At 44.9% G+C, this 26,278-nt stretch overlaps 1 protein-coding gene across 2 annotated transcripts in view; it reads right to left on the minus strand.

Annotated features, from left to right (window-relative positions):
• sema5a (sema domain, seven thrombospondin repeats (type 1 and type 1-like), transmembrane domain (TM) and short cytoplasmic domain, (semaphorin) 5A) overlaps positions 1-26,278 on the minus strand; it is a 333,948-nt gene that overhangs the window by 28,020 nt on the left and 279,650 nt on the right. For both annotated transcript variants that reach the window (XM_068010212.1, XM_068010220.1), the window contains one exon: positions 18,568-18,715. In XM_068010212.1, the coding sequence (XP_067866313.1) occupies positions 18,568-18,715 (148 nt within the window). The remainder of the gene's footprint in view (positions 1-18,567; positions 18,716-26,278) is intronic.

Consider the following 26,278-nt stretch of genomic DNA (forward strand, 5'->3'; position numbering starts at 1 on the left):
TTGCCCCGGCTCGTGCTACACTCATCAACTAGAAATTTCAAAAAGAGCTCTCAATAGGCCCCTAATTTGCATATATAAGGAGTCTAGCACCTGTTTTAGGTATCTAGCTGGGACAGTGCGGCACAGTGGCGCAGTGGTTAGCACCGCAGCCTCACAGCTCCAGGGACCCGGGTTCAATTCCGGGTACTGCCTGTGTGGAGTTTGCAAGTTCTCCCTGTGTCTGCGTGGGTTTTCTCCAGGTGCTCCGGTTTCCTCCCACAAGCCAAAAGACTTGCAGGTTGATAGGTAAATTGGCCATTATAAATTGTCACTAGTATAGGTAGGTGGTAGGGAAATATAGGGACAGGTGGGGATGTTTGGTAGGAATATGGGATTAGTGTAGGATTAGTATAAATGGGTGGTTGATGTTCGGCACAGACTCGGTGGGCCGAAGGGCCTGTTTCAGTGCTGTATCGCTAATCTAATCTAATCTAACTAAAAGATGGCCCCCCTTAATTTAGCAGTGGGACCAACGCCTGCATAACCTTGTCACAGGCTGCCCCACTGCTAAATTGGGATGGACTACAGTTGTTGGCATCCTTCCACCTATAAAAGATAATGGACACGCAGCAAACAATCCATTTAGGTTGGGTGTCTTCTCTTGGTGCATCTTTGCTGATGGCTGTGAAGGCCAATCCTTGAGAGGCAGATTCTGCCACAAGTGCTACATGTGAAGCTGTCAAGTGACGCTGTGAGTTGTTGTTTTTGATGTTGGTGACTGTTGTCAAGCTGTTGTAGCAACTGGTTGTCGTGGTAGTGCACACCAGGTCACAGGATGTGTTGTCATTTCCCTCCTTTGTCCGCTAGTGACTCCCAGGTGCAATAGTTGACACTGAGGGCTTTTATGTCACAATAGCAAGCATCCTTGAAATGGAGCTTTGGGCTCCCCACTGGTCATCTGGCCCTGGCTATCTCTCCATACAGAAGGTCCTTGGGTATGCAACCATCTTCCATCCGATCCACCGAAGCCACCTCAGTTTGATTAGTGCCAACACACTTAGCAGCTCTGTCTTTAACAGGACTACTGCATTTGTGATTTTATCCTGCCAGGATATACCCATAATGCGCCACAGACAGAGAAAATGCAAATTATTGAGCTTCTTTTCCTGGTAGCTGTAAGTCGTCCGTGTTTCACTGCTATACAGCAAGGTGCTGAGAACACAGGCCTTATACACCATCAGCTTAGTCCTAAGAGTCAGCTTGGTCTGTACCTATTTAATGCCTGAAAAAAGGATGCAGCACATGCCAAATTCTACTCCAAAATGATTTAAATAACTGACCACTAGTTAATTTCTGGGTCATTGAATCATCAAAGAGCCAAGTTCAGACATGTGTTCCCCAGCTGCCTTTCCAAGAAGAATTGAATTAACATAGCATTTTTATGGCACATGGGTGACACAATTTAAGTCAACGTTTTTAAATTACAGAATAAGACTAGAAACATTCATTTTGTTTATTATTGTAGGAGTTTATGAAGGAATTTTCATTAGATGAAAGAGGCTTGTAAAAACTTTTTCATTTAGGTTACTACAGGAGCCAATTGTTCTGCTCTGAATTTGTCTTGAATGATTGCCAGTTAACAAGTAGTTGGTGAGCATTTAAATGTTCCAGCACTGGGGCTAGCTCGTATCTAATATGTGTAAAGATGACTTTTGAATGAAACAACTACACTTCTGGTTTGCCTTTTGACCTTCTCTGATGTCTGAAGTATGAACAAGGTTCACACAGATGGCAGCTAATTGAGGCAGTGCAGGAATGTTCATCATGCCATTTTCTCACAAGTCCAATCCTCTGAGTCATTTTAGTGAGACGAGGGTAAAACTTGTTGTTGGCAATGTTATTGTATGAAAAGTTAATGTGTCATTTAAAATAATTAGGTTTGTGGAAAGAGAATTTACTACAAATACATTTAGCATTTGTATCATAATATAACAATCTGTATGTTCTAACCCAATGAGTATAAATATAAAGCCAATTTTTCTGTGAATAGTACCTGAGAAATACTACAAGAAATAGGGATGGAGACATGTAATGTTGGGCACCCTCCTCCTTTATATAGCTTTGGGTTTTCTGGGGTTTTCCTCAAAGGCAGGTGGATTGCATGTGCTTGCATAGATGCAATCAAAAGAAATGAGGGGTGCAAGGGGCTTCCTGGCTCTCGTGCATTATTTTTCTGTTTCTTCACCAACTAGACACCCATTTTGATGGTGTACAGAAGAACTGTGCCTAAGGCCCCTGCCCCCTCTCCAATCAGAACATCAAAGAGAAGGAGGCACCAGATCCAAAGGTATTTTTTCCCATGACAGGGTCATAGAAACATAGAAAATAGGAGCAGGAGTAGGCCATTTGACCCTTCGAGCCAGCTCCGCCATTCATTATGATGATAGCTAATCATCCAATTCAGTAGCCTGTTCCGGCTTTCGCCCCATATCCTTTGATCCCTTTAGACCCAAGAGCTATATCTAACTCCTTCTTGAAAACATACAATGTTTTGGCCTCAACTGCTTTCTGAGGTAGCGAATTCCACAGGTTCAGCACTCTCTGGATGAAGAAATTTCTCCTCATCTCAGTCCTGAAAGGTTTACCCCGTATCCATAGACTATGACCCCTGGTTCTGGACTCCCCCACCATCGGGAACATCCTTCCTGCATCTACCCTGTCAAGTCCTGTTAGAATTTTATAGGTTTCTATGAGATCGCCCCTCACACTTCTGAACTCCAGCGAATATAATCCTAACTGACTCAATCTCTCCTCATACGTCAGTCCCGCCATCCCAGTAATCAGTCAGGTAAACGTTCACTGCACTCCTTCTATATTCCCTCTATATAGGTCATTCAGCTAGGGATCATCTGGAGCCTTCTGGCTGCTGTTTTTGGATAGCAATAACAACTTTACGTTATTCAGCACCTATAATGTAGAAAAATATTCGCGGTGCTTCAGAGGTATACTTAGAATCACAGAATGGTTACAGTACAGAAGGAGGCCATTCAGCCTATCAAGTCCATGCCAGCTCTCTGTAAGAGCAACTCAGCTAGTCCCACTCCCCCACCCTTTCCCCGTAGCCCAGCAGTTCTTCTTGATGAAGTAACAGAGAAGGTTGATGAAGGGAATGCTGTGGATGTTGTTTATGTGGATTTTAAAAAAGCATTTGATAAGGTACCACATAAAAGGCTGGTTAACAAAATTGAGGCTCATGAAATAGGGAGTTCAGTGTCCAATTGTATAAAAAACATTGGCTTAAGCACAGAAAACAGTGAGTCATAGTAAATAGTTGCTTTTTAGACTGGAGGATGGTAGACATTGGTGTTTCCCAAGGGTCAGTGCTGGGACCACTGCTTTTTTTACTATATATAAATGACTCGAAACTTGGAATACAAAGTAGAATTTCAAAATATGCTGACGACACCAAACATGGAGGGGAGACAAACAGCGAGGATGATATGAACCACTTGCAACATAGATAGGCTAGCAAAATGGGCAGAGAGGTAGCAGATGGAGTTTAATACTGACAAGTGTGAGGTGATGCATTTTGATAGAAGGAATAGGGGGAGGCAATATATACTGAATGGCACAGTTCTAAAGAGTGTGCAGGAACAGAGGGACCTGGAGGTGCACGTGCATCGATCTTTGAAGGTGGCTAGACATATTGACAGAGTGGTTAGTAAAGCATATGGGATCTTGGGCTTTATAAATAGAGGCATTGAGTACAAAAGCAGGGAAGTTATGCTGAATCTTTATAAAGCTCTAGTTAGGCCCACTGGAGTATAGAGTTCAGTGCTGGTCACCACACTTTAGGAAGGATGTGACAGCCCTTGAGAAGGTACAGAAAAGATTTACTAGAATGGTTGCAGGGATGGGGGATTTTAGTTACAAGATTAGGTTGGAAAATCTGGGTTTGTTCTCCTTAGAACAAAGGAGATTGAGGGGAGATTTAATAAAAGTGTACAAGATTATGACAGGCTTAGATAAGTTAGACAAGAAAAAACTGTTCCCCATTAACAAATGGTACAAGGACCAGGGGACACAGATTGAAATTTTTGGGAAAAAGATGCAGGAGGAATATGAGGAAGCACTTTTTAACATAGCGGATGGTAATGACCTGGAACTCGCTGCCCACAAGGGTGGTGTAAGTGGAGATGATCAATGACTTCAAGAGGAAGTTGGATGGCCACCTGAGAGAAATAGACGCAGGGCTATGGGCATCGAGCCAGGGAGTGGGGCTGACCGCACAAATCCGTGGAGTCGGCAGGGACTCAATAGGCCAAATGGCCTTCTTTTGTGCCATAAATGACTCTATGACTCCTGCATCCCTTTTAGAACTATACCTTTTATATTGCCTCTCCTCATTCTTCCTACCAAAATGTATCACTTCACACCTGTCTGCATTAAATCTGCCACATGTCCGCCTGTTCCACCAGCTTGTCTATGTCCTCTTGAAGTTTATCACTATCCTCACAATTCACAATACTTCCAAGTTTTGTGTCACCCGCAAATTTTGAAATTGTGCCCTGTACACCCAAGTCTAAGTCATTAATATATATTAGGTAAAGCAATGATCCTAGTACCGACCCCTGGGGAACCTTCCTCCAGTGCAAAAAAAACACTGTTTACCACTACTCTCTGTTTCCTGTCACTCAGCCAACTTCGCAGCCATGCTGCCGCTATCCCATTTATTCCAGGGGCTTCAACTTTACTGGCAAGCCTATTTTGTGGCACTTTATCAAACATCTTTTGGAAGTCCATATACAGATCAACAACATTACCCTCATCAACCCTCTTTCTTACCTCAACAAAAAAAAATCAATCAATCAAGTTAGTTAAATACGATTTGCCTTTAACCAATCTGGGCTCGCTTACATTAATTAATCCGCATGTGTCCAAGTGACTATTAAATTTGTCCACGATTATCATTTCTAAAAGCTTTCCCACAACCGAGGTTAAACTGACTGGCCTGTAATTGCTAGGTTTATCCTTATACACTTTTTGAACAAGGGTGTAACATTTGCAATTTTCCAGTCCTTTGGCACCATCCCCGTATCTAAGGCGCATTGAAAGATTATGGCTAGTACCTCGGCAACTTCCACCCTTACTTCCCTTAGCATCCTCGGATCCATCTGATCCGCTCCTGCTGACTTATAAACTTTAAGTACAGCCAAGCTTTCTGGTACCTCCTCTTTATCAATTTTTAGCCCATCCAGGATCTAAACTGCCTCTTCCTTCACTACGACTTTGGCAGTATCTTCTTGCTTAGTAAAAACCAATGTAAAGTATTCAATTAGTACCTTAGCCAGTGCTTCTGCCTCCGAGTAGGGGTTGTATTTTACGAAAAGGCCTGCGGTCTCACCATCGGTACCAGAAGCGGAAGCAGTAGCAGGGCAGATAGGGGTGGGCTAAAATTTTCAATTACGTCACAGCCGGCCAATTAACTGCCAGGAAGCAGAGGAACTGTCTGCTCAGGCAGCATGAAGTCATGCTGCTGGAAGCACTGGTGCCATATTTAAAGGGCTGCCAGCGCTCTGTCAAATCTATTCATCCACACAGGCAGCACAGAGGGAGACCTGAAGAAGAAGGTATTAATTGGAAAGGCTGAAGAATGATCCAGGGTGGCTCCACAGTTCAGCAATGCCTCTCTGCAGGTTGTCCTCCAGGCTGCTCGGGCAAGGAGGGAGGTCCTGTTCCCCTGGTATGGGAGGGGAGGACCGGCCCAGCAGACCAAGCAAGCCTGGATGGAGATTGCAGAGGTCAGAAGCCTGAATCATCCTTCGAAGCTGGCTTCGGTTAATCGGTTAATGACCTCATGCAATCCGCCAAAGTGAGTGCAGCACACATTGTTTACCCTACAGCCTTACCTGCGACTAGGTATGAATGTGAGATTGATGGAAAGGGCATGCCCATGCAGTCACTGGGAATGGTCAGGTAGCAGCATTGGCTGCCAGAGGCATGTCAGCCTCTCTGTGATGGGCCCCAGTCCATTAGAGTCAACTCCTGTCCTGCTGTTACTGAGTGGCCGCACGTAGGGGGCATTCCTATGGCACCACCATGGATGGTAGGCTGCCACCAGCATAGGTGCTGTGTGTATCTTTGGTGGGCAACTAACAATGGACATTTATGTGCTTGCAGAAGGAGAAAGCAAAGATGGGCAGCGGCAGCCCTTTCCTAGCAATACTGATGCTGATGGAGGAAGAGGCCCTGGAGCTGGAAGGCCTGGAGATGGGCCAGTCCATCACTGCTGGTGAGATGGGAGTGGAGACCCGAGAGATAGAGAGAGAGTGACCTAACGGATGGGCACAAGAGAGCCTCTGGCGAACACAAGGCATAGTGCTTATGTATCCACCACCGGTCACATGGAGCTCCACACTAGGAGCTGGATTTTAAGAGCAAAAAATGGCAGCCCACATAGCATGCGTGTCTGCGTGGGTTTTCTCCGGGTGCTCCGGTTTCCTCCCACAAGCCAAAAGACTTGCAGGTTGGTAGGTAAATTGGCCATTATAAATTGTCCCTAGTATAGGTAGGTGGTAGGGAAATATAGGGTCAGGTGGGGATGTGGTAGGAATATGGGATTAGTGTAGGATTAGTATAAATGGGTGGTTGATGGTTGGCACAGACTCGGTGGGCCGAAGGGCCTGTTTCAGTGCTGTATCTCTAAACTAAACTAAACTAAACTAAACTAAAGAGACCGTAATCTCGAGCGGGCGGTTCATTTAAATAGCCGGGGCGGCCCGTGCCCGCACCCCCCTGCCCCCCAATTTCATGGAGGGGGTGGGCTGTCTGTCCCCAGCAATGGCATCAGCTGCCTGTGCATAGGCATTGGCACCATTTTTAAAGGGCAGCCAGTTCTGCCATCCAATTTAAATTTTTCAAGTCCTACCCCTCAAAATTAAATAATTTCTAACAGCCCTTTCCCACCCCCATAACAATTACAATAACGATTTTCCCTTTCCCCGCCCCCCCACCAAAACAGCACAAAGTTTAAGGTTCAACCTTTCCCATCATCCTCTACACCCATTACGTATATTTGACCCTGTTCCCCTCCCCACCCCCCGCACTGACAAACTTACCTTCTCCCCCCTCCCCACCAATGTGATGCCGCATTTCCCCGGATGAGGATCTGAAGGCACGGGAGTGCCGGCCGCCGTGCCAAAGATCGTGGCGGGCCCACAGGAAAGTCTATTTAAATTTATTAATTTTATTCATTTGAATAGTTAAATTGTGGTCCTGTCGCCCAGTGGCAGGAGGGCCACCACAGAGCCTCGTTGCCGCCGAGAGGATCGGGCCGGGCCCTCCCGATGTTGAGGTCTGTGGTGGGCCTCATCAGGAGCCATCTTCAGGCCACCTCCCCCACCCCAACCCTGGAGCTCAATAGTTGGGGCAGAACTAAAATCCAGCCCTAGGAGTGTTGTGAAGGACATGATGGAACGCGTATAACCCTCTTATCACTCTTCTCTCTCACATAGGTCAAAGACAAGAGCAGCCAGCTGATGTGACCAGGGGACAACAGTACACCTCTGAGAAGGTGGAGAGGACCTCAGAGGCTGCATTGGGGGACAGTACTGTAGTGGTAATGTTACTAGACTAGTAATCAAAAGGCCCTGTGGGGACACAAGTTCAAATCCCACATGTCAACTGGTGGAATTTAAATATAATTAATAAATCTGTGATTAAAAAAGCTAATCTCAGTAATGATGACCATGAAATTACTGCCAAGCTCACTGAAAATCATGGAGCAGAAAGGTCAACAGCCTGCCTCCACCTCAGATGGCAATGCAGGGGGAGCACATGTAAGTGATTTAGGAAGAACCCTTAGCTTCACTTGGGGATCACAGGCTTTTCTTATTAATGCACGCAACCTTGCAATGTTTGGATTTTCCAACAAATAAGGAATGGTGCAAGGCAAGAGGAATCCTTTAATTTTATACAGACTACTGGGCCTTTAAGGGTACCCTAGCTCCCTCAAAGGTTATGTTGGGAGTGAGATCAGTGCATTCCCTGTACCACTGTCTAATGTATTTATGGGTGCAGGTAAATGGTAAGGGCAATCAAAGAAATGGCAACAAGGCTGCAGAAAGCTGTAGCTTCGTTGAACTGAATACATCTGTTAGTAAGGATCATCTGAAACGTGCCTGTATTAGCATGTATCTCGTGGCACTTTGCCTGTGGTCCCTGGGGTTCTTCAGTATACAGTGCCTGGTCAGCACCTTCCTCCCTATCCTCATCCTCGGTGGAGACATCGCACTTCAGGATGTCCTCATTGTTTAAAGCTTCTCCCCTTTGTAAGAATCAGGTTGTACAGAGTACAGCACACCACCACCATGCGTGAGACCCTTGCTGGGGCATCTGAAGGGCTCCTACCAGATCTGTCCAGGCATGTGAACCGCATCGTCAGAAGCCCTTTGGCCTGCTTGATGGTCGCTCGAGTTGTCCTGTGGCAATTGTTATATCTCTCCTCTGCATCTGTATTTGGATGCCATACAGCAGTCAGTAGCTAGTTCTTCAGTGGGTAGCCCTAGTTACTCAGTATCTATCCTTGAAGGTGCGCGGTGGGGGACCTGAAAAGGTCTGCCACCTGGAACTGCCTTAGTATGTAGACATTGTGGCTGCTTCCTGGGAACCTTGCACAGTCCCAAAGGATCCATTTGCAGTGCTCACAGATCAGTTATACATTGAGCGAGTGGAAGCCCTTCCTGTTGATGAAGGCTGTCATGTGTCCTTTGTGTTGATTTAAGTAACACAATTAGTTATGTGGATTCCAATTCCTTGAAGATCGTAAACAGGTTTATAACAGATAACTATGTACAGAACCTTTGTCTAGGGAGTTACAGTTGCAGAGTGACTATGGCTTCTAGTTCATGCTGGGAAATTTGATATCCATCTTTCTGCTGTTCTTTTGCTTTCTGCTCTGTACTTAATTTTATTCAGCTCTATGTGTGCCTTTAGCATGGTATTTATTATGACTTTTCTACTTGTGGTTTGAAACTGGTTTTAAAACTTGTTCTATTAACTCTGCGCTATTTCCCCTTTAAGAAATTCTCTTTTAATTAGACTAGCTGCTTTGATGGAGAGTAACAGGTGCTTAAGTTCTCTATTTATTTTGCTTTCAGCACTTCAGTTTGTATGTTTACACAGCTGTTCGATAGGCAGCTAAAGAGATTTTCCCTTTGCTTTTTTTTGCTCGAGTTTATTTATCTTCTTCACGGTTGACTGGGTTCATGATTTTTCAGCTTGACTACTTCAATGGATACTCTGCAGCTTTTGGGGGTTTACCAAGCTTTGTTCCAGACGCCTCCTGTAATGGCGCCGACCTCAATCAGCCTGAGTGAGGAATTGGGTTTTCCCCATTTTTTTTCTCTCTCCCACGGAGGCTTAAAAAATCAGTTTTCCAAGCACTTCAAAGCCTTTTTTCTTAACCGGGATTCCTCGACCATTAGCACAATGACTCACCCAACCATAGAAATCTATTTGCAGCCTGTCGTTCAGTGCTCTGTCTCCCACAGTTGGAGGTAAGTTTTTTCTTCTTTCCACTGTTTGGGTCAGTATTTCTTTCACTCTTTTCAGGTACGTATTTTAAAGTCTCTTCACTGGGTTGCTGTTTCCGCCCACAGTCTTCAAGGATGTGGCTTGTCTTTTCACCATAGCTGCCACCATATCATGTGTCCTTTTTGTTGTCTTAAGTAACACAATGAGTTATGTGGATTCCAATTCCTTGGAGATCTCAAACAGGTTTATTAACAGCTATTACATACAATTGTCAGGAAAACCCTTTATGCCAAATGGGAAATATTAATTTCATTGGTTGGAACCTTAGCTTAGACCTTTAATGGAAAAACAACAACCAATTCTGCCTTCAGGAGCCCTGAGCAAAGCAAGCCGACCACAGTTCACTCGGACCAGTGAGGACTTCAAGACTACAACTTCAATTGAGGGCTACTTACAGATGTATTTAAGTTCCATTTATTCTGGACTTTAATCTAACCACCAAATCTGTTTCCCTCTGTAATCTATTTGTGTGTGTGTGACTCTCATGTGAATATGTGCGTGAATGTGTAGCGTATTTTTAGTATTCTAAATTGGGTTAGACTGTTAAGTATAATAAACATACCTCTTTCATGATTAAACTCAAGAAAACCTGTCTGATTGGTTCTTTTGCAATCATTGCAATCATTGACAAGGTCAAACAATCAGTGAAGAGGTAAGCACAATCACTGTTTAAAAAAAAAACCCTGTGGCGGTCAAATGAGAGGAAGAGCAAAAGGGGAGCCTGAGACTCCCTCCTCACCTGGCCGTAACACAATACACAGCAAACTACGTTCATAACCTCTGTCTAGGAAGTTACAGTTGCAGACTGACTATGGCTTCTATTCACATGACTACACCCTGGTACTAGGCTCATTAGCATTCTGAGTTCTAAAAGGAACATTACTCTTGAAGCGATCATACAACAAGGGCTGCAGGCTGGTCTTTGAGAGTGTTACGACGAGGTGAGAAGGGGTCGAGGGGGTTCCCTCTCAGTCTTTGCCTAATTTAACAATAACAGGGTTTAATTTGAAAACACCGTGTTTTTTTAGCTCCCCCTTAGTGAAACCTTTGTTCACTGCTCCAATTATAAGACAAAGAAATTAAACAGGTTTCATTAGATTTAAACAAGAAAGGTAGAAGTTTATTAATCTTAAACTCTAATCTGGTTAATGACTACAAATATGCGACGCGTCCACGCTAGCCTGCATACGTGATAAACACACATGCAAATAGAGACAGAAAAAGTAGAAGGAATAAAGGGGAAAAGTTTGAGGCAATATCTGGTAATTACAATCCTTTAAGTTTAATGTGGAGTCTTTGGTTGCCGATAAGTCTTGCAATTTGTTGGGGTCCAGTTCAATCTTCAAGTTCTTCCGATGTAGGAATCTGTTCTCTCTTGAGGTTTAGGTGTCTTCCATGGGTCCGGTGGCTTGGGGTGAAAGTGAGAGAGAGAGAGGGAGACAGACAGGCGAGAGACTTGATTGTTTCAGCTTCAGTTGCACACTGCCTTCTGAATTCAAACTGTCCTGTGGCTAGTTCAAAAAACCTGGACCAGCCAGTTAGTCATGTGACCAGCTGGTTTAACCAGTCCTGGCTCTGTGGATTGTATCATCTTAACAGAGCCTGGAATGCACTTCCTTACACCTTCAATGTCTGGTGATCAAAATCTATTTGGGTTAATTGGAGCAGGGAATAGCCCTTTGTCTCCAAAAGAAGCGTCTTGTAGTATACAAATGTCCTTCCAGCCCAGTGTCTGGTAATCGTCAAACAAGTCATTTCTTCACTCCAGCAACAGTTTAAAATCAATGTTCATATGACAAAATTAATGTGCCTCATTCTTGGCAGGTGGGGGTCTGCATGACAGGGAGCCTTGATGACCACATGCGTACAGTTGATGACATTTTGTACCTGCGGGAATCAAATGATGGCCCAACTCCAATTGCCTTTGCATCTGGACTTTCCAGGTTGGTACAAAAGTGCACCTACTGGCTGGCCCTCTTGGAAAATGGCATTGGTGACCAACTTGATGCAGCGATAAGCCTCAAACTGGGAGATCCCACAAATATCTCAGGAGATCCCTAGAATGATCCTGAGGCATAGAATTTTAACATTGGGTGCTCACCCCTACCATAGGGCTCAGTTCATCCTCCATCATGGCATACAGTTCTGCAACCACCTCGCTGGAGAGTTACAGTCCTTGGTGATACTGCTGCTCCGACATTTTCAGGAAGCTGAGCCTCTAATGATAGACCCTCTCTGGTAGGTAATCTCTTCTGCCTGCATGGGACTGGTTGCGTGCCCATCTGCACCCTCTTCCTCCATGCCTCCTCTGAGGCTGAAGCCCCTGATGGCCCTCAAGTTGCTGTTGGTTCGATGCCTGTGGCTGCAGCTCTCTCCCTCTCTGATGCTCCTCGTTACTGGAAGTCTCAAAGCCTGAGTGAATGACACCCATAGCAAATAGCTGCATCAGTCTTCTGGGCCTTCCACTGCCCCTCGCTCTGTACATACAAGTGCCACATCTGAGATGGCACTCAGGTGGTATGCCCCTGCTGTTTTGGCAAGTTTACCCCTGCTCCCTATTGTCACTTCCACTGCCCATGCTCTTCCACCCTCCCTGCCAAGCCACGCTACACTTCATAACGACTACCAACTGGAGCCTGCACTGACACACCGCTAGGGGAGACAGTGGTGTAATGGAAATGTCACTGAACTAGCAACCCAGAGGTCCAGGCTAATGCCTGGTGACATGGGTTCAAATTCCCCCATAATAGCTTTCAGAATTTAAATTTAATTAATAAATTCAATTAATTAAAAAAAACATCTGGAATTGAAAGCTAGTCTCAGTAAGGTGCCATGAAACAATCATTGATGGTCATAAAAACTCATCTGGTGCACTAATGTCCTTTAGGAAAGGAAATCTGTCCTTACCTACTCTGCCCTACATGGGACTCCAGATCCACAGCAATGTGGTTGACTCTTAACTGCCCTGTGAAATGGTCTAGCAAGCCACTCAGTTGTCAAGGGCAATTAGGGACAGACAACAAATTTTGACCTTGCCAGCAACGCCCACATCCCATGAAAGGAAAATGTTTAAATATCCACTGTCTCCTTATACTCATGCACACGTCATAAAATTAGAAAACCCTTGTAAAATATGGGTTAATTGACTACTTAACAGGCTTAATTACCTTCCTGCCATCTATCAGCACGAGGTCCTCCCACCAGCCTGGCTGTCAATCTTTCATTCCAATTTACCTGGGAAAGATCCGTTTTCTACTCATTGAAATTGGCTTGTCTTTTTCCGTAGCTGGCCTAAACATTATGACACTATGATCACTGTTCCCTAAATGTTCCCCTACTGAAACTTGATGTACTTGACCCAGGTCATTCCCCAGAACCAAATCCAGCAATACCTTGTTGGGCCAAGAACATACTGATCAAGAAAATTCTCCTGAACACACTTCAAAAACCCTTCTCCCTCTCTGCCCTTTAGACTATTACTGTTCCAGTTTATATTAGGATAATTGAAGTCCCCCATTATTACTACTCTATAGTTCTTGCATCTCTCTGTAATTTCCCTGCAAATTTGTTCCTCAATATCTTTCCCACTAGTTGGTGGCCTGTGGAATACACCCAGCAGTGTAATGGCACCTCTATTGCTTCTTAACTCTAACCATATAGATTCTGCCCTTGACCCCTCCAGGATATGCTCTCTCCCCAGCACTAGAATATTCTCCTTAAAGGAGGCACCCCTCTTCCTTTCTTTCCTTCCCTATCTTTCCTGAACACCCTCTTTCCAGAAATATTTAGTACCCAGTCCTGCCCATTTTTGAGCCTGGTCTCTGTTATCGCCATGACATTATATTTCCAAGAGGCTATATGCACTTGCAGATCTTGCAGACCTTATTTACCATGCTTAGTGTGTTTACATCCATGCACTGTAAACCTAATTTAGACCTTACTGTATTTCCTGTTAATCAGACTCCAGCTAAAACCTTACTATCCAGTGTTATGTCCCTCCAACCCTTTGTGCCCCTTTTTATCTCCTTTGTAATGCTACATCCTGGTTCCCATCCCCTTTCCAAGTTAGTTTAAACCATCCCCAACAGCACTAGCAAATGGCCCATGAGGACATTGGTCCTGGCTCTGTTGAGGTGCAACCCATCCAGCCTGTACAGACCCCAGCTCCAACTGAACTGGTCCCAATGCCCCAAGAATCTGAAACCCTCCCTCATGTACCATCTCTCTAGCCACGCATTCGTCCACTCTATCTTCCTACGTTCTACACTCACAAGCACGTGGCACTGGAAAGAATCCAGAGATTACTACCTTTAAGATCCTCTTTATTAGTCTCCTTCCTAGTTTCCTAGAATTTGCCTGCAGGACCTTCTCACTCTTTCTGGAGGTAACAAAGACATGGACTAGGGTGTCAGCAACAGATGGCAGGTGTTGATTTGGAGGTGGAAGCAGGCAATCTTTGTGATGGAGAGTATATGGGATCGGAAACTCAGCTCGGGATCAAATCGAACACTGAGAGTGTGAACAGTTTGTTTCAGCCTGAGATAATGCTGGCAAGAGGCGCAGAATTGATGGGAAAGGTACAGAGTTTGTGGCATGGGCTGAAGAAAATGGCTTCAATCTTTGCAATGTTTAACAGATAGAAGGCCCTGACCATTGCTGCTGTGGTCATTGCTGCTACATTAGGCCTTTCAGATCTGTTGCAGTAGCTAACTTTCCTCCTATAATTGCAGGTGCTACAGCCTGTGAGGACTGCTTGTCCCAGGGGAGCATCTGAGGCATTTAAATAACCTGAACTTATAAATGCAGGTAGACTTAAGGTCAATGTTATGCACCTTGGGTGCATTCCACATGCCTAGAACCCAGGCTCAGGGTCCACAGCAAAATTGATCCTTATACTTTTGTAACAGCATAAATAAGGCAGCCCTCTGATATTTTTTAACAAAACTCTCCTTTTTCTGTCTTTCCTTAATCTGCCATTCATTTTCATGCTAAAATGAAAGAATGGCAAGGGGAAGCAGTTCTGTAACACCTGAGGCTCCCAGATCTGTAAAATTCATCCTTGTTAAAATGTGGCATGAATTTCACAGCCCTTAAAAACAACAGATAATTGCTGTACATGTAAGCTTGCACATGGGATATGGTTACAAGGACGCAAGAGGGCACTGGCAAGCAAGAACCTGGTTTAAAGTGTGTCTATTTCAACGCCAGGAGCATCCGGAATAAGGTGGGTGAGCTTGCAGCATGGGTTGGTACCTGGGATCTCGATGTAGTGGCCATTTCAGAGACATGGGTAGAGCAGGGGCAGGAATGGATGTTGCAGATTCCGGGATTTAGATGTTTCAGTAAGAACAGAGAAGATGGTAAAAGAGGGGGGGGGTGTGGCATTGTTAATCAAGGAGAGTATTACAGCGACAGAAAGGACGTTTGAGGACTCGGCTACTGAGGTAGTATGGGCTGAGGTTAGAAACAGGAGAGGTGAGGTTACCCTGTTGGGAGTCTTTTATAGACCTCCGAATAGTTCCAGAGATGTAGAGGAAAGGATAGCGAAGATGATTCTCGACAGGGGTGAGAGTAACAGGGTAGTTGTTATGGGGGACTTTAACTTTCCAAATATCGACTGGAAATACTATAGTTCGAGTACTTTAGATGGGTCAGTTTTTGTCCAGTGTGTGCAGGAGGGTTTTCTGACACAGTATGTAGACAGGCCAACCAGGGGCGATGCCACATTGGATTTGGTACTGGGAAATGAACCCGGCCAGGTGTTAGATTTAGATGTAGGTGAGCACTTTGGTGATAGTGATCAAAATTCGGTTAGGTTTACCTTAGCGATGGGCAGGGACAGGTATATACCGCAGGGCAAGAATTATAACTGGGGGAAAGGAAATTATGATGCGATTAGGCAAGATTTAGGATGCGTAGGATGGGGAAGGAAACTGCAGGGGATGGGAACAATCGAAATGTGGAGCTTATTCAAGGAGCAGCTACTGCGTGTCCTTGATAAGTATGTACCTGTGAGGCAGGGAGGAAGTTGTCGTGCGAGGGAGCCGTGGTTTACTAAAGAAGTTGAAGCGCTTGTCAAGAGGAAGAAGAAGGCTTATGTTAGGATGAGACGTGAAGGCTCAGTTAGGGCGCTTGAGAGCTACAAGCTAGCCAGGAAGGATCTAAAGGGAGAGCTAAGAAGAGCAAGGAGAGGACACGAGAAGTCATTGGTGGATCGGATCAGGGAAAACCCTAAGGCTTTCTATAGGTATATCAGGAATAAAAGAATGACTAGAGTTAGATTAGGGCCAATCAAGGATAGTAGTGGGAAGTTGTGTGTGGAATCAGAGGAGATAGGGGAAGCATTAAATGAATATTTTTTGTCAGTATTTACAGTAGAGAAAGAAAATGTTGTTGAGGAGAATACTGAGATTCAGGCTACGAGGCTAGATGGGATTGAGGTTCACAAGGAGGAGGTGTTAGCAATTTTGGAAAGTGTGAAAATAGATAAGTCCCCTGGGCCAGATGGGATTTATCCTAGGATTCTCTGGGAAGCTAGGGAGGAGATTGCAGAGCCTTTGTCCTTGATCTTTATGTCGTCATTGTCGACAGGAATAGTGCCGGAAGACTGGAGGATTGCAAATGTTGTCCCCTTGTTCAAGAAGGGGAGTAGAGACAGCCCTGGTAATTATAGACCTGTGAGCCTTACTTCGGTTGTGGGTAAAATGTTGGAAAAAGTTATAAGAGACAGGATTTATAATCATCTTGAAAAGAATAAGTACATTAGAGATAGTCAGCACGGTTTTGTGACGGGTAGGTCGTGCCTCACAAACCTTATTGAGTTTTTCGAGAAGGTGACCAAACAGGTGGATGAGGGTAAAGCAGTGGATGTGGTGTATATGGATTTCAGTAAGGCGTTTGATAAGGTTCCCCACGGTAGGCTATTGCAGAAAATACGCAAGTATGGGGTTGAAGGTGATTTAGAGCTTTGGATCAGAAATTGGCTAGCTGAAAGAAGACAGAGGGTGGTGGTTGATGGCAAATGTTCATCCTGGAGTTTAGTTACTAGTGGTGTACCGCAAGGATCTGTTTTGGGGCCACTGCTGTTTGTCATTTTTATAAATGACCTGGAAGAGGGTGTAGAAGGGTGGGTTAGTAAATTTGCAGATGACACTAAGGTCGGTGGAGTTGTGGATAGTGCCGAAGGATGTTGTCGGGTACAGAGAGACATAGATAGGCTGCAGAGCTGGGCTGAGAGATGGCAAATGGAGTTTAATGCGGAAAAGTGTGAGGTGATTCACTTTGGAAGGAGTAACAGGAATGCAGAGTACTGGGCTAATGGGAGGATTCTTGGTACTGTAGATGAACAGCGAGATCTTGGTGTCCAGGTGCATAAATCCCTGAAGGTTGCTAACCAGGTTAATAGGGCTGTTAAGAAGGCATATGGTGTGTTAGCTTTTATTAGTAGGGGGGTCGAGTTTCGGAGCCACGAGGTCATGCTGCAGCTGTACAAAACTCTGGTGAGACCACACCTGGAGTATTGCGTGCAGTTCTGGTCACCGCATTATAGGAAGGATGTGGAAGCTATGGAAAGGGTGCAGAGGAGATTTACTAAGATGTTGCCTAGTATGGAGGGAAGGTCTTACGAGGAAAGGCTGAGGGACTTGAGGTTGTTTTCGTTGGAGAGAAGGAGGAGGAGAGGTGACTTAATAGAGACATATAAGATAATCAGAGGGTTAGATAGGGTGGATAGTGAGAGTCTTTTTCCTCGGATGGTGATGGCAAACACGAGGGGACATAGCTTCAAGTTGAGGGGTGATCGATATCGGACAGATGTGAGAGGTAGTTTCTTTACTCAGAGAGTAGTAAGGGCGTGGAACGCCCTGCCTGCAGCAGTAGTAGATTCGCCAACTTTAAGGGCATTTAAGTGGACATTGGATAGACACATGGATGAAAATGGAATAGTGTAGGTCAGATGGTTTCACAGGTCGGCGCAACATCGAGGGCCGAAGGGCCTGTACTGCGCTGTAATGTTCTAAATTCTAAATTCTAAATGTACAGTTGCATGAAGATTTTGGTTTTTGGACCTCTCCTGATGGTTCAATGTCTGTACAGGCCAGTGATGGGAAATCTTCTTTACATAGGTCCACGGAGGTATCAGCACAGGCCCATTTGCCTTAAAACACTGCCATCAAAGTCAGGGCTCCCAACCTGCTTTTTAACAAATGCCCACAGATTTTATCCCAAAATCCAGCAGTTTTTATCCATTCAAACCATTTTTCGCTTTACACTGGGTGTGCCCATGACTCTCGGTGACAACTTGCCTGCTTAGACACAGGTCCATGTTTAAATAAGTAAGTATGAGTATGCACAACAGCACCACTCAACCCATGGCTACCATAACCACTACTACCATCAATGGCAGACATTTAGGCTTAATGACATGCCTGACCAATTGCCAGCAGAGAATCAATAAAACTCATAAGATGAATCACCAGCTCCAAACAGGGCTGAAATTTTCAAATGGTAATCTATGAATCTGGGCTTCTGGACTGAGATGAGGAAAGAAAATGAATGAAACAGGGCTTATGAATTTCCATGCATGCACTATGCTACAAAAAAGGTTTCAAAAGGTCATTAGTTGTATCTTTTGAATTGAAATGTAAATCTTTCTAATTGCCGTGCAATTTTTATGTGTGATGGAAATTAGTTCAGCTGACACCTCAATTTTTCACTCTGGCATCTTCTGTATACTGTGTGATATCAGAAAGATTTCACATTATTGGAGATTTGCCTTAGGGTGAAATTAACTTTGTAGCCAATACTCTCCAAAATTTTTGCTTAAATTATTAAGAGTAAAATCATATATTTGTGTCATAAACAACGCAAGGCCCGTCACAGTGTTAGGCATTTGGAGAAAGAATTGTGATTCAGAAGAATTCCAACCAAGAACATTACATTATGCTGTTAAAAAGCATACATAGATCCTTTGGTGACCCTCAATGTTATACTCACCATTTTACAGCCTGGACAATCATTACCATTCTGACATGTTCGTCTTCGGGCCTGAACCCCTCCCCCACACTGTGCAGTGCAGCGTTCCCATGGGCCCCAAGGAGTCCAAAATGTGTGTGAAGGGCACTGAAGATGCTCATTGCAATACCTAGAAAAGAGGCAGGGTGAATAGTACACATGCAGTCTATCCATCACAGAAAATACTGAGTGAGCATTGGCAAAATTTTTGTCTTAATTTCTGTCTTTTTGCTAGACTCCTAGAGTATTTCCCCACTTTTCTGTATGTCCAATGAGACAATGAGCTGCATGGAAGATGGCAGGATCCCCAAAGACACATTGTACAGCGAGCTCGCCACTGGTATCAGATCCACCGGCCGTCCATGTCTCCGCTTTAAAGACGTCTGCAAACGCGACATTGATCACAAGTCGTGGGAGTCAGTTGCCAGCGATCGCCAGAACTGGTGGGCAGCCATAAAGGCAAGGCTAAAGTGTGGCGAGTCAAAGAGACTTAGCAGTTGGCTGGAAAAAAGACAGAAGCGCAAGGGGAAAGTCAACTATGTAACAGCCCCGACAAACAAATTTTTCTGCAGCACCTGTGGAAGAGCCTGTCACTCTAGAATTGGCCTTTATAGCCACTCCAGGCGCTGCTCCACACACCACTGACCACCTCCAGGCGCTTACCTATTGTCTCTCGAGATAAGGAGGCCAAAGAAAAAGAATGAGACTAAAACATGTTTTTTTTTAAACCTAAGGTAGTGAGAAGTGCTCACAGGATACTGCCAGGTGTGCACCTATTGGAAAAAAAAGAAAATTGCACATTGCTTTATACTGAAAATGAGGCTGCATATCAAAATATTGCACTACCTGGGTATTAAACAATACAGTAAAAGTGGCTAACTACTGGTGATTAACTTTTTCTAATAAATGAAGGCTATCCATACATTACTGCTGGAAATCGAGGCCCCCTTCGTACTGCATTTCAGCACCTGGAACTCTGTAATAACAAGTTGGCTGCACTTTTGCCAACTGCTGTGCGTGACACAACTTTAGTACATAATATCTGATTGAATACAATGGTGGCGTGATAATCAAATGAATCTTTGAAGGGAAATTTTGTTGAACCTGGCAGCATTATTAAGAAAACTTTTTTCACACACAATTATAGTGCTCAACTGTGAATGCTTCCGAGTGATGAGATGCTAGATTAGTAAATCATTGTGTAAACACAAAATAACCATATGGTCATGCCTCCACCAGAAATGTAGTTAGTAAAGCTTAAGCACTCCCAATTGGAAATTATTTTCAACGTTTTGTTTTGCCTTGTCTCTCCTTCTCCTTCTGCGTGTTACGACGGCACTGAATCATACCTTGAAGCAGAGAAGGCTAAAAGGAGATTTAACAGAGGTGTTTAAAATCATGAAGGGTTTAGGTATGGTAATTAACGAGAAGCTGATTCCTGTGGCTTAAAGATCAATTACCAGAGGGCACAGATTTAAGGGAAAAGGTAGCATATTGGTAATGGTACTGGACTAGTAATCCAGAGGCCTAGACTGATGCTCTGGGGACATGACTTCAAATCCCACCATGGCAGCTGGGGGAATTTAAATTCAATTAATTCATAAATCTGGAATTTAAAAAAAATGCTAGTCTCAGTAATGATGATCATGAAGCTACCAAATTGTCATAAAAACCCATCTGGTTCACTAATGCCCTTCAGGCAAGGAAATCTGCCATCCATGCTCAGTATGACCTACATGTGACTCCAGACCCTCTGAAATCAGCTAGCAAGCCACTCAGTTGTATCAAACCGACAGAAAAGTTAAATAAGAATAAAACTGGACCAACCACCTGGCACACCTTGCCCAGTTAACCCCACAAAGTCCTCCTCACTAACATCTGGGGACTTGCGCCAAAATTGGGAGAGCTATCCCACAAACTAGTCAAGCAACATAGTCATACCCACCGATTTATACCTTACAGCCAATGTCCCAGACTCCTCCATCGCCATCCCTGGGTATATCCTGTCCCACCAGTAGAACAAACCCCGCAGAGGTAGTGGTATACAGTCGGGAGGGAGTGGCTCTGGGCGTCCTTAACATTGACTTCAGATCCCATGAAGTCTTGTGGCATTAGGCCAAACAAGGGCAAGGAAATCTCCTACTGATTACCACCTACTGCCCTCCTTCAACTGATGAATCTGTAGTCCTCCATGTTGACCACCACTTGGAAGAAGCGCTGAGAGTAGCAAGGGTACTCTGGGCGGGGACATCGAGTGGCCTGGTAGCACCACTGCTGGCCGAGTCCTGAAGGACATATCTACCAGATTGGGCAGGTGGTGAAAGAATCAACAAGATGGAAACATCTACTTGACCTCGTCCTCACCAATCTACCTGTCGCAGATGCATCTGTCCATGACAGTATTGGTAGGAGTGACCACTGCACAGTCATAGAATTACAGAAAGTTTAAGGCACAGAAAGAGGCCACTTGGCCCATCGTGTCTATGCCGGCTGAAAAATAATCCACCTCTTCTAATCCCAGCTTCCAGCACTGGTCCGTAGCCCTGCAGATTACGGCACTTGAGGTGCATATGCAGACTCCTTTTGAATGATTTGAGGGTTTCTGCCTCTACTACCCATTCAGGCAGTAAGTTCTGGACCCCCACCACCCTCTGGGTGAAAAAGATTTTCCTCATCTCCCTTCTAATTTTTCTACCAATCAATTTAAATCAATGCCCCCTCGTCACTGACCTCTCTGCTAAGGTGAACAGACCCTTCACCTCCACTCTATCCAGGCCCTTCACAATTTTGTACATCTCAATCAAATCTCCCCTCAGCCTTCTCTGTTCCAAGGAGAACAACCCCAGCCTGTCCAATCTTTCCTCATAGCTGCATTTTTCCAGTCCTGGCAACATCCTCATAAATCTCCTCTGTACCCTCTCTGGTGCAATTACATCCTTTCTGTAATGAGGTGACCAGAACTGCACACAGTACTCAAATTGTGGTCCAACCAATGATTTATACAGTTCCAGCATAATCTCCCTGCTCTTATATTCTATACCTCGGCTAATAAGGGAAAGGATTCCATATGCCTTCTTAACCACCTTATCAACCTGTCCTGCCACCTTCAGGGATCTGTGGACATTCACTCCAAGGTCCCTCACTCCTCTCCACTTCAGTATTTTCCCATTAATAGTGTATTTCTTTGCCTTGTTTGACCTCCCCAAATGCATCACCTCACACTTCTCCGGGTTGAATTCCATTTGCCACTTTTCTGCTCATCTGACCAGACCATCAGTATCTTCCTACAGCCTACAGCTATCCTCCTCGCTATCTACCACACGGCCAATCTTTGTGTCGTCTGAAAACTTATTGATCATGCCCCCTACATTTACTTCCAAATTGTTAATATATACCACAAAAAGCTGGGGACCCAGTACTAAGCTCTGCAGAACGCCACTAGAAACAGCCCTCCAGTCACTAAAACACCCGTTAACAATTATCCTTTGCTTCCTGCCACTGAGCCAATTTTGTATCCACCTTGCTGCATTTCCCTGGATCCCATGGGATTTTATTTTTTTTTACCAGTCTGCCATGTGGTACCTTGTCAAAAGCTTTGCTAAAATCCATATAGACCACATCAACTGCACCACCCTCATCTATCTTCCTTGTTACCTCTTCAAAAAATTCGATCAAGTTGGTCAAACAAGATCTTCCCTTAACAAATCCATGCTGACTATCCTTGATTAACCTGTGCCTTTCTAAGTGACAGTTTATCCTGTTTCTCAGAATAGATTCCAATAATTTGCCTACTACTGAGGTTAGACCAATAATTTGCCCACTACTTGCGGAGATGAAGTCCCCATCTTCACACTGAGGTCACACTCCATCGTGTTGTCTGCACTACCACTGTGCTAAGTGGGACATATTCAGGACAGATCTGACAGCACAAACTGGGCACCCATGAGGTGCTATGGGCCATCAGCAGAATTGTATTCAACCATGATCTGTATCCCTCACTCTACCATTACCATTAAGCTAGGGGACCAAGCCTAATTCAATGAGGAGAGTAGGAGACCATGCCAGAAGCAGCACTGGGCATACATAAAGGTGAGGTGCCAACCTGGTGAAGCTACAACACAGGACTATGTGCATGTTAAACAGCGGAAGCAGCATGTGAAAGACCGAGTTAATTGATCCATCAACCAACAGAGCAGGTCAAAGCTCTGAAGTCCTGCCACATACAGACATGAATGGTGGTGCACAATTAAACACCTAATCTGAGGAGGAGGAGGGTCTTCAATGATGGCAAAGCCTAGCCTGTCAGTACAAGTGACAAGGCTGAAGCATTTGCAACCATCTTAAGCCAGAAGGGCCGAGTGAAGAACCTGAGGTTCCCAGTATCAACAGCTGCCAGTCATCAGCCAATTCAATTCACTCCACGTGATATCAAGAAACAGCTGATGGCACTGGATACAGAAAATCCCAGCTGTAGCAGTGAAGACTTGCGCTCCAGAACCATCCGCATTCCTAGCCAAGCTGTTCCAGTACAGCTACAACAAAGGCATCTATCTGGCAATGTGGAAAATTTCCATGGTATGTCTGTCCACAAGAAGCAGGACAAATCCATTCCAGCCAATCACCTCCCCATCAGTCTACTCTCGATCATCAGCAAAATAATGGAAGGTGCAGTTGACAGTGCTATCAAGTGGCACTGACTCAACAATAATATGCTCACAGATGCTCAGTTTGGGTTCCGCCAGGGCCACTTGGCTCCAGAGCTCATCACAGCCTTGGTCCAAACATGGACAAAAAGAGTGAATTGCAGAAGTGAAGTGAGAGTGACTGCCCTTGACCTCAAGACAGCATCTGACCAAGTGTGGCATCAAGCAGCCTTAACAAAATTGGAAGTCAATAGGAATCAGGGAAAAGCTTTCCACTGGCTGGAGTCAAAACTAGCACAAAGGAAGATGGTTGTGGTTGTTGCAGGCCCAGGACTTTTTTTAATTCTTTCATGGGATGTGGGCATTGCTAGCAAGGCCAGCATTTGTTGCCCTTCCCAATAGCCCTTGACAACTGAGTTGCTTGCTAGATCATTTCAGAGGGCAGTTAAGAGTCAACCACATTGCTGTAGTCTGCAGTCCCATGTAGGCTAGACCAGGTAAGGATGACAGATTTCCTTCCCTAAAGGACATTAGTGAACCAGATGGGGGTTTACAACAAACAATGCCAGTTTCATGGCACCACGACTGAGAACAGCTTTCAATTCCAGATTTATATTAATTAATTAAATTTATTAATGAATTGAATTTAAATTCCACTCGCTGCCATGGTGGGATTTGAACATGTGTCTCAGGGTATTACCCTGGGCCTCTGGATTACTAGTTCAGTGCCATTACCACTATGCCACCGCCTCCCCTCCAGGGGTCGGCCTGTTGTGCCACAAAGACAATCTGAACAATTCAGCCTCACTATTTGAATTCCTAAAAATGGGTTTCAGCCAGCCAGACATCCAGCTTGTCCTTTATAATAATTAAGACCTTCTCATCTTGTTTAATCCGATGAGCCTTGTTACTACACAAAGAATAAAGAACAGTACAGCACAGGAACAGGCCATTCGGCCCTCCAAGCCTGCGCCGATCTTGATGCCTGCCGAAACTAACACCTTCTGCACTTCCGGGGCCCATATCCCTCTATTCCCTTCCTATTCATATATTTGTCAAGATGTCTGTTAAACGTCGCTATCGTATCTGCTTCCACCACCTCCCCTGGCAGCAGGTTCCAGGCACTCACCACCCTCTGTGTAAAAGACTTGCCTCACACATCCCCTCCAAACTTTGTCCCTCGCACCTTAAACCTATGTCCCCTAGTAACTGACTCTTCCACCCTGGGAAAAAGCTTCTGACTATCCACTCGGTCCATGCCGCTCAGAACTATGTAAACCTCTATCATGTCGCCCCTCCACCTCTGTCGTTCCAGTGAAAACAATCCCAGTTTTTCCAACCTCTCCTCATAGCTAATGCCCTCCAGACCAGGCAACATCCTGGTAAACCTCCTCTGAACCCTCTCCAAAGCCTCCACGTCCTTCTGGTAGTGTGGCGACTAGAATTGCACGCAATATTCTAAGTGTGGCCTAACTAAGGTTCTGTACAGCTGCAACATGACTTGCCAATTTTTATACTCTATGCCCCGACCGATGAAGGCAAGCATGCCGTATGCCTTCTTGACTACCTTATCCAGCTGCGTTGCCACTTTCAGTGACCTGTGGACCTGTACGCCCAGATCTCTCTGCCTGTCAATACTCCTAAGGGTTCTGCCATTTACTGTATACCTCCCACCTGCATTAGACCTTCCAAAATGCATTACCTCACATTTGTCCGGATTAAACTCCATCTGCCATTTCTCCGCCCAAGTCTCCAATCGATCGATATCCTGCTGTATCCTCTGACAATCCTCATCATTATCCGCAACTCCACCAACCTTTGTGTCGTCCGCAAACTTACTAATCAGACCAGCTACATTTTCCTCCAAATCATTTAGATATACTACAAACAGCAAAGGTCCCAGCACTGATCCCTGCAGAACACCACTAGTCACATCCCTCCATTCAGAAAAACACCCATCCACTGTTACCCTCTGCCTTCTGTGACTGAGCCAGTTCTGTATCCATCTTGCCAGCTCACCTCTGATCACGTGTGACTTCACCTTTTGCACCAGTCTGCCATGTGGGACCTTGTCAAAGGCTTTACTAAAGTCCATATAGACAACATCCACCGCCCTTCCCTCATCAATCATCTTTGTCACTTCCTCAAAAAACTCAATCAAATTAGTAAGACACGACCTCCCCTTCACAAAACTATGCTGTCTCTCGCTAATAAGTTTGTTTGTTTCCCAATGGGAGTAAATCCTGTCCCGAAGAATCCTCTCTAATAGTTTCCCTACCACTGACATAAGGCTCACCAGCCTATAATTTCCTGGATTATCCTTACCACCCTTCTTAAACAAAGGAACAACATTGGCTATTCTCCAGTCCTCTGGGACCTCATCTGTAGCCAATGAGGATGCAAAGATTTCTGTCAAGGCCCCAGCAATTTCTTCCCTTGCCTCCCTCAGTATTCTGGGGTAGATCCCATCAGGCCCTGGGGACTTATTTACCTTAATGCTTTGCAAGACACCCAACACATCCTCCTTTTTGATAATGAGATGACTGAGACTGTCTGCACTCCCTTCCCTCGGCTCATCATCCACCAAGTCCTTCTCCTTGGTGAATACTGATGCAAAGTACTCATTTAGCACCTCACCCATTTCCTCTGGCTCCACGCATAGATTCCCATCTCTGTCCTTGAACGGGCCAACCCTTTCCCTGGTTACCCTCTTGCTCTTTATATATGTATAAAAAGCCTTGGGATTTTCCTTAATCCTGTTTGCCAATGACTTTTCATGACCCCTTTTAGCCCTCCTAACTCCTTGCTTAAGTTCCTTCCTACTGTCTTTATATTCCTCAAGTGCTTCATCTGTTCCTAGCCTTCCAGCCCTTACGAATGCTTCCTTTTTCTTTTTGACGAGGCTCACAATATCCCGTGTTATCCAAGCTTCCTGAAACTTGCCAAACTTGTCTTTCTTCCTCACAAGAACATGCTGGTCCTGGATTCTAATCAGCTGACGTTTGAAAGACTCCCACATGTCAGATGTTGATTTACCTTCAAACAGCCGC

The sequence above is a fragment of the Heterodontus francisci genome, chromosome 2 (assembly GCF_036365525.1).
Source record: "Heterodontus francisci isolate sHetFra1 chromosome 2, sHetFra1.hap1, whole genome shotgun sequence".
Lineage (NCBI taxonomy): Eukaryota > Metazoa > Chordata > Chondrichthyes > Heterodontiformes > Heterodontidae > Heterodontus > Heterodontus francisci.